The sequence below is a fragment of the Pelodiscus sinensis genome, chromosome 23, assembly GCF_049634645.1.
Source record: "Pelodiscus sinensis isolate JC-2024 chromosome 23, ASM4963464v1, whole genome shotgun sequence".
NCBI lineage: Eukaryota > Metazoa > Chordata > Testudines > Trionychidae > Pelodiscus > Pelodiscus sinensis.
In genome coordinates, this window is record NC_134733.1 from 9,211,669 (window position 1) to 9,220,502 (window position 8,834).

General features: G+C 38.6%; 1 protein-coding gene across 3 annotated transcripts in view; it reads left to right on the top strand.

Annotated features, from left to right (window-relative positions):
- The window catches only part of PRDM2 (PR/SET domain 2), a 117,922-nt gene extending 109,794 nt beyond the window's left edge, over positions 1-8,128 (top strand). For all 3 annotated transcript variants that reach the window (XM_075906443.1, XM_075906442.1, XM_075906445.1), the window contains 2 exons: positions 68-4,514; positions 6,742-8,128. In XM_075906443.1, coding sequence (XP_075762558.1) covers positions 68-4,514; positions 6,742-6,754 — 4,460 coding nt within the window. In that variant the 3' untranslated portion in view covers positions 6,755-8,128. The remainder of the gene's footprint in view (positions 1-67; positions 4,515-6,741) is intronic.
- The last annotated feature ends 706 nt before the right edge of the window (positions 8,129-8,834 follow it).

The window sequence follows — 8,834 nt, forward strand, 5'->3', positions numbered from 1 at the left end:
ATTATAATATTGTGGAAAATTTACTAAATTCCCTAATGCTTTTCTTTCTCTACCTTTTCTTTCTTAGGCTGTAAAGAGGAAGATGAAAAGCCATCTGTTTCTGCTGTGCTGTCACTGGAACAAACAGCTGTGATTCAGGAGATGGTAAATCAAGATGTTCTTCCAAAACTGATGATCCCCAATCTTTCCTCTGAGCCACAAACAATGCCCGAAGACCAACCGGGAGCAATAACTTGTGGATCAGATGATTTGGAGGAGGAGGAGGAGGAGGAGGAAGAGGATGAAGAGGAAGAGGAGGTAGAAGATGTTAATTTTCCTGAAGAAAATCCTGGAGAAGAGCCTACAACTGTATATGAAGAAAAGCTAGAATCTGTGGAGGAACAAAAAAGCATATCAGAAGAATCTCCGGAGAACTCCCTGGAGATGACACCGGTTATGAAAATTCCTAAAGAAAAAGGTGAATCCAATGGTGACCTCCAGGAAGCATTTATGTTTCCATGTCAGCATTGTGAGAGGAAGTTTACAACAAAGCAAGGACTTGAACGCCATATGCATATTCATATATCTGCTGTCAATCATGCTTTCAAATGTCGATACTGTGGAAAGGCTTTTGGCACTCAAATTAACCGGCGAAGGCATGAGCGGCGGCATGAAGCAGGGCCAAAAAGGAAACCATTTTTAACACTAACTTCAGCCCAGCAGTCAGATGATGTTGCTGATGCCCAGACATTTACAGATGATGGTCTTAAAGATGAATCAAACATTTCCAATCTTGTGGAAGACTTCACTATCTTGGATTCCGAGAAGGTCTCCCAAGAAATGTCAAATTCTTCCCTTGCTGAGGAGAACAAGGAACCCAAAGAATTGCATCCTTGCAAATATTGTAAAAAGGTTTTTGGAACTCATACTAATATGCGTAGGCACCAGCGTAGGGTTCATGAGCGTCATCTAATGCCTAAAGGTGTTAGGAGAAAAGGATTCATTCTTGAAGAACCTCAACTTCAAACAGAGCAGGCCCAGCCAGCCCAGAGTGTGTATATAGCAAGTACAGAATTAGAAGAGGATGGTGAAGCTGATGACATTTATATTATGGATATTTCTAGCAATATCTCAGAAAATTTAAATTACTATATTGATGGTAAAATTCAGTCCAACAGTAGTACTAGCAATTGTGACGTGATTGAGATGGAATCCAATTCTGCAGACCTCTATGGACTAAATTGTTTACTTACTCCCGTTACAGTGGAAATTTCTCAAAATTTAAAGTCTGCACAAACACACATGACTGATCTTCCTAAGGAGCCTTCTAGCAGTGGAAGCAGTGAATCCAAGAAGAGGAGAACTGCCAGCCCTCCTCTTTTACCTAAAATAAAAACTGAAATAGATCCAGAACCTATAACCCCTTCATGTTCATTAAATCTTCCTCTTAGCATTTCAACCCCTGAGAACTTACCTTTTCATAAAGAAAAAAGTGTTTATTTGTCGTCCAAGTTAAAACAACTTCTTCAGACACAGGACAGTACTAAGATAACTCCATCAGCCACAGCAAGTGAAATCCCTAAATTAGGTCCTTTGGCTACATCTTCACCCATTTTGCCTTCAGTATCTAGTAGGTTTAAAAGAAGAACCAGCTCTCCTCCTAGTTCTCCACAGCACAGTCCAGCACTTCGAGACTTTGGCAAACAAGGTGATGGAAAAACCATGTGGAATGATGCCATTCTAGGTTCAAAGATGCCAAAATTAGAAAGCCACAGCAGCTCACCTGCATGGAGCTTATGTGGGAGGGAGGAAAAAGAGACTGTGAGTCCTCTGTGCTTTGAAGACTATAAAATATCTAAGGAATGGACAGCAACTCCAACTTTTGGTAATGTGTGCAACCAGCAGCCATTGGATTTATCTAGTGGTGTAAAACAAAGGTCTGATGTCAAAAGCCAAACTCAGGTTCCTTGGGAATCCGTATTAGATCTAAGTGTGCATAAAAAGCCATTTAGTGATACTGAAGTTAAGGAATACAAAGAAAATAATTCAGTTCAACCAACATGTAGTGGCATTAAAAAAAAGAAACCAACCACATGCATGTTACAAAAAGTTCTGCTGAATGAATATAATGGAACGGATGTAGCTACAGAAAGCACACCAGATGTGAATAGAAGCCCAAGTCCATTAACATCAGAACTACCCCAGCCAGAACCTGATATTGATCCTGGTCTGTCTGCACCTACTGTTGAGTCCCCGTCTCATAGTTCCTCTGCTTCCCCTTTACCTCAAACATCTGCTGTTTCCTCGTGTCAGCTGCCCCCTCTTTTAACTCCAACAAATCCTTCCTCTCCACCAGCCTGTCCTCCTTTGTTAACACTTGCTACACCACCCCCTCCACTTCTTCCAACTATTCCTTTACCACTCCCAGATGCTTCAGCCAGTGACACTCCCACTCCTTCATGCCCATCACCACTCTGTAACACTGCCACACAGTCCCCACTTCCAATCCTTTCACCTACAGTATCTCCCTCTCCATCTCCTGTTCCTTCAGTTGAACTTTTTACTACTGCTTCACCTGGTCCTCCCAACCTGTCATCCTCCTCGTCGGCCTCCTCCTCCTCCTCTTCCTCATCGTCCTCTTCCTCTTCCTCTTCCTCTTCTTTCTCCTCCTCTTCCTGTTCCTCTTCCTCTTCCTCCTCCTCTTCTTCTTCCTCATCTCCTTCTCCTCCTCCGCTTTCAGTCGTTTCTTCTGTTGTTTCCCCTGCTGATAATCTGGAAAGAACTCTCCCCCTGATAGTTTTTAAACAAGAGGAAATGGAAAGTGAGCATGCGAAGTCACAAGATGATCCAGAGACTTCAAGTGAAACAGATGTAGTTCAGGAAACATTCAGTAAAAGCTTTGTGTGCAATGTCTGTGAATCACCTTTTTTTTCTATTAAAGATCTAACTAAGCATTTATCTGTTCATGCTGAAGAATGGCCCTTCAAATGTGAATTCTGCGTACAGCTATTTAGAGAGAAAACTGGTCTGTCAGAACATCGCTTTTTGCTTCATGGAGTCGGAAATATCTTTGTATGCTCGGTCTGTAAAAAGGAATTTGCCTTTTTGTGCAATTTGCAACAACATCAGCAAGATCTCCATCCGGACAAAGAGTGCACGCATCATGAGTTTGAAAGTGGGACACTAAGACCCCAGAATTTTACAGATCCCAGTAAGGCAAATGCAGAACATATGCAAAGCCTCCCAGGAGATTCCTTAGAACCCTCAAAAGAAGAAGAGGATGAAGATCTAAATGACTCCTCGGAAGAACTTTATACTACCATAAAAATCATGGCTTCTGGAGTAAAGTCAAAAGATCCAGATGTTCGTTTGGGCCTCAATCAGCACTATCCAAGCTTTAAGCCACCTCCATTTCAATATCACCACCGAAATCCAATGGGCATTGGAGCTACTGCTACAAATTTCACTACCCATAATATTCCACAGACCTTTACTACAGCCATTCGTTGTACAAAATGTGGAAAAAGCGTTGATAACATGCCTGAATTACACAAGCACATCTTGGCATGTGCCTCTGCCAGCGACAAAAAGAGATACACACCCAAAAAAAATCCAGTACCTCTGAAACAGACAGTGCAGCCTAAAAATGGCATGGTCATTATATCTGGGACTGAAAAAAATGCCTTCAGGCGAATGGGACAACCTAAAAGACTTAATTTCAATGTTGAGATTAGCAAAATGTCATCTAATAAGCTAAAACTAAATGCATTGAAGAAGAAAAATCAGCTTGTCCAGAAAGCCATCTTGCAAAAAAAGAAATCTGCACAGCAGAAGGCAGACTTGAAAAATAGTGCATCTGAGTCAGACTCTCACATCTGTCCCTACTGTAATAGAGAGTTCACTTACATCGGCAGTTTGAACAAACATGCATCTTACAGCTGTCCCAAAAAGCCCATCTCCCCTTCCTCTAAAAAAAAATCATCAAAAAAAAGTGGGAGCTTCTCATCACCCGCAAGTGGCGATAAAGGCAACAACCAGCGCAGACGAACGGCAGATGCGGAGATCAAAATGCAAAGTATGCAGGCTCACTTGGGCAAGACGAGAGCACGAACCTCAGGACCTGTTCAGCTTCAGCTGCCTACTGCATCCTTCAAATCAAAGCAAAATGTAAAATTTGTACCTCCAATTAGATCCAAAAAGCCAAATCCCTCTTCAGTGTTAAGGAACTCCAGCCCTGTAAGAGTGGCCAAAATGACTCTCATTGAGGAGAAAAAAACAAAAGTGGTATCCAAGAATAATTCTGCAATCTCAACCAAAACATCCCGGAAGCTGCATGTCAGAATACAAAGGAATAAAGCCGTTTTGCCAAGTAAGTCTGCTGTGGCAAACAAGAAAAAGGCAGATAGGTTCAGTGTAAAATCTAGAGAGAGGGTTGGAGGACCTATCACTCGGAGCTTACAGCAGGCAGCTAATGCAGACACAATAGAAAACAAGAGAGAAGAGAGCAGTACAAAACAAGAACTAAAAGACTTCAGGTAAGCTTTTAGCTTCAAGTATGACTAAACCAGCAACAAATTTCAGACGGGCTTTCCAGTTCTCTTGTCTTTTAGAATCTTTCTCCACTTTCAGATAAGGTTGAGTTTTGCAAAACTTGCAGCAGGGTCTGTTGCTCAGTCATGCTGAGCTACGTTGCACACGTACATTCTTCTCTGCATTTTGTCAAATCACATCATGAAATATCCATAAAAGAGATGAAGCAAGCTGAATTGGAAAGTCTGGCCAGCACATTACCAGTGCCTTCAGTAAATTAAATTTAACCGAATTTGTATGTCATTTGATAACGTGACCTTAATACAACATATAATGTGCAATCGAACACAGGAGTCATAGATTTAATACTAATGGTTCTCTGTGGTGAGAATCGTGACTGAATTCCTCATCCATTTACCTAAATAGTTTGGATCCACGATTCTTTTTAAATATTGCCGTCATAACATATAGAATAATCCAAGCAGTATAATGATAAATAAATTCAGAGATAGTAACAATATAATTGCTGGGTCAGAATGCTAACTATTTGCTTCGGTATATAATTAAGGGCAAAAAGATCTCCATTTTTTACCATCAGTAAACGTCATCAGGTGCAGAGTTTGTTAGCATGTTGAACCTGAACAGAAGCATTATCTCCCTTATCCTTCACAAAACATATCAGAAGCCTCAGAAGATTTTTGGGGAGAATGGCTAAAACAGTCATCCCCACTGTGCACTGCATTTTCTGCCAGCAAGCCAGCGGGGAAACCCCAGGTAGAAATTCTTTTGGCTTTCCAGTCCACACCTCTGTCCCTTCTAAGGAGTTGTGATGTGAACATTGACAAGGATGTATGGTCAGTGCAGCATCTAGTGGACTCCCAGTCATGTGGAGATACATAAGGTCCTAGGCAAAATGCACAAGAGTCTAGCCATTTGCATAGGTGCTTCTGAGATAATTGGGAATTCCTATGTGTCTTCGGATAGCCATAGTTTTGGAGATCTCCTGTCCTTTAATGCTGTTCAGACAACTTCCATCCTGGAGTGGGTAATGTGATGGTATGCTTACAACCTCAAGGCCACTGAGTTTCTCTGCTCAGCACTTCTTCAGTTCTTTCAGTGCATCCCTCCCTGGGTAATTATAGTAAACATCAGATGTGAGGGAGAGATTTAAATGTCTGATCTTATTTTCCAAATTAACTGTTCCAAAATGCATATAGGAGAGAGAGCTGTCTCTCTTTTTTCTGGTTGCAGCACAGTGTTTGTGATTAAACAATATACCCTGCAGTGCAGGCCTTTCATTTTTAATGATCCTTGGATGAAATACTTTTGTCTGAAAGGTACAGATTTCAACACAAGGTACACCATTCCAGTTGGCTAATGGGGAAAAAGACTCCAGTTTCTTTAAACTATAAACAAATGAAATCCATACACAAGAAAGAGGGGGAGAGAGAAAGGGTTTGTATTTTTGTCAGACAAGAATACAGAAAATTATCCTCAAAGAGGAAAAGAAATCAGCTAGATCTAATTCTATCTCATGTATGTTCACATTGCTTGCCTCAAAATCAGTTGCTTTCTTGAAGAGCTGGCTATAAAACTGTTCTTAATAACGGAGGATTTTGCATAAGACATACTGGAGATCAGTAGAATTTGGAGTAAGATGTATATATTTGTATCCAGATTAGCAATTTAATACTACATTGGACACAAAAAAAATGATCCTTTGTGAATTATTGCATACAAATAAGTTTTCAAAGTGTTCATGGAGTGAATAAGGATTTATGTAGAGATGGCTTTGACATTGTCTCAAGTAACGTACATTTCCCATTGTAGTTTGCATTGCTGGCTGGTCTTAAGGATTGTTAAGCTAAAAAGGAAGTTTGCAGTTATTTTTTTTCAAAAATATGCCATTTAAATTCCTAAATCTGAATTTTATTTGCCTGCTTATCATTAATATTTATGTCAAGGATCAAGGGTTTCTTGCTCTAATATATGAATGACACCAGCATCAGTTGGCAAACTTTGATTCTGTTCTGCACACAAACATTTCTGAGGGTTTTTTCCAGAAAATCTTCAGTGTTTTTCAAAACCATCTGCTTCACTTAGCAATTGTTTGTCTTTAAGTCTATATCTCACACTTTGGTTTGTTTTTTCTTTGGAAGCATATTCAGTTCATAAACAGTTTATACTATTATTTTTGTCATTTATCTTCAGTTTTTGTTTCTTATTTTCTAGGAACCTTCTGTAAAAACAAAACAAAAATCCCTATATGACCAGGTAGAGCTGTTGCATGCTCAACTGTCTTAGGATAAGCACTACGACAATGGATGTGAAATCCACCAAGCTTGCGAAACCAGCTGAAACTGACTCACAATCATAAAATGCAGCTGATTGCCTGCAGGCTTCTTGCTTCTAATACTTAGTGTCAGTCATATGTTTTCTTCATTGGTGTCTGGTTTGCACACTGGGCCAGGATGTTTTAGATACAAAGAGAAGGGTACTATTAATAAATAACTAAATAAAAGAAGCAATGTGGGTTAAACTGAGCAGAATCAGCTCTGATTGAACTGACAGGTCTGATTTTTAGTTTTGCCCATATCTTGATGAATAGCATGCAAAGACACATTTTCAGCTAAAACTTTGCAAAGCAGGTTCCTGTTTTATCAGTAGTTCATTGTAGAGTCAGGGACAACAAATGTTGCTGTACTCAAGGTATTTTTGTCATGTATTGAGTATCCTGAAGCTTTTCTTTTAAATTAACTAGTAGAGAGGAACTTAGCATGACAGAATTTCCTCCTCCTCTCCTTCTACCCTCACTTTTATTTTTGCTTTGTTTTTTTAAGTCTTTTAGATGCCCAGCATAGATGTGGGAAAAACCAGGTTTGAACTTTTATGAATTTCCAGTCTATTTATACACTTAAATAAAACTTTCTTCCTATAGAAATGAAATACTCACACCCATTTCTGAATTCCGTATAATTGGATACTGTGTACTATTTTATTAATAAACAGGCCAGAAATGGGACTGCGTAGGTGTATATTTTGAAATATAAATGTATAATAAAATTACTGTAAAAGGTCTGAAACCTCATTTTCTATAACTTAAAAGCAACAAATTGGCCTGCTGCTCATAAAGAGCTTTTTCGTGGAAATATCGTTTCTCATACGTTATATACCCTGCCGGATTAATGACTCAGTTGATGGAAAGCAGCTAGTTTCATTATGCATCCTCGCCCTCTCCTCTCCACCCACCCCCGACTTAACAAGTAATCTACCTCTTAAAATTTGTAGTTTAATACTTGTTTGGTGAATTTGTGCCACTTTCATTATCATTCCCATTTTGTTACATTTCTGTTATGGGGACTTCATGTTGAAATATTGTATAAAGCATTTGTAGCAAGTTTAAAAAATAAAATATTTAAAATTATTTAAATTGTTTTGGACACTTCAATTGTATTATATGTGATTTACATTTTACATTAATTTTTTTGTTTTTGTTTTGGGTTGTTAATCTGGAGAGTGTGCCTGTATTAAAGTTTGCTGTTCAGTTATATTTTCTTTTGTTTGGAGAGTGCTATAAAGACTATTCTAATGAAAACATTAAAAATTGCAATTTGACATACAAATGGGGTTGTCCTTGCTTTTAAACGTAGCATTGTTGGAGATATTTGAAGTGCAGGCAAGCAAATAAAGAGTGGCTTGGTTTTTTTTTCCTCCGGCATGAAATAAACCTTGGGAATCTCTCAGATGTATAAGATATTTCTGCTGTTGCAAGCACTTAATGACCAGCTAGATGGGACTACCATGGTACATTTTATATAACTGTAACCAATAAAGCTAGCTTTTTAAAAACTTGTGAAGAACTTGCTTTTTGTATCTAAATGTGGATGATGAGAAAAACATCTAGAAGGAATTAAGTATGCTTGCATCCTTCAGATAATATGGAAAAGCAAAGTAAATATGATAAACTCTTCTGCATTTTCTTTTGTTAGCTTGGGTAAAATTAATATGGTGAAATACTACTACTGATGCAAGGGCATTAGACTAAGTAGCACTCTGTAATCTTTTGATATTTTTCGAAAGTGGGAATTTAAGTGTTTTGTACATGGAATATTTTAAGTTTATGCTCTGCTTATATTCCTAATTTCTTAAATTGTTTCATACAGAAATACATGTTAAGGTTTATGGAACAATTTGTATTTTTAGAATGTTACATTCAAAACCAAGAAGGAATTATGACATACCCAAGCCAGTAGCATTGCTTTCTGTTTTAAAGACCTGCCTGTTCAAGCATTACACTAAATAGTTTAATTTTATCATGGTTTAGA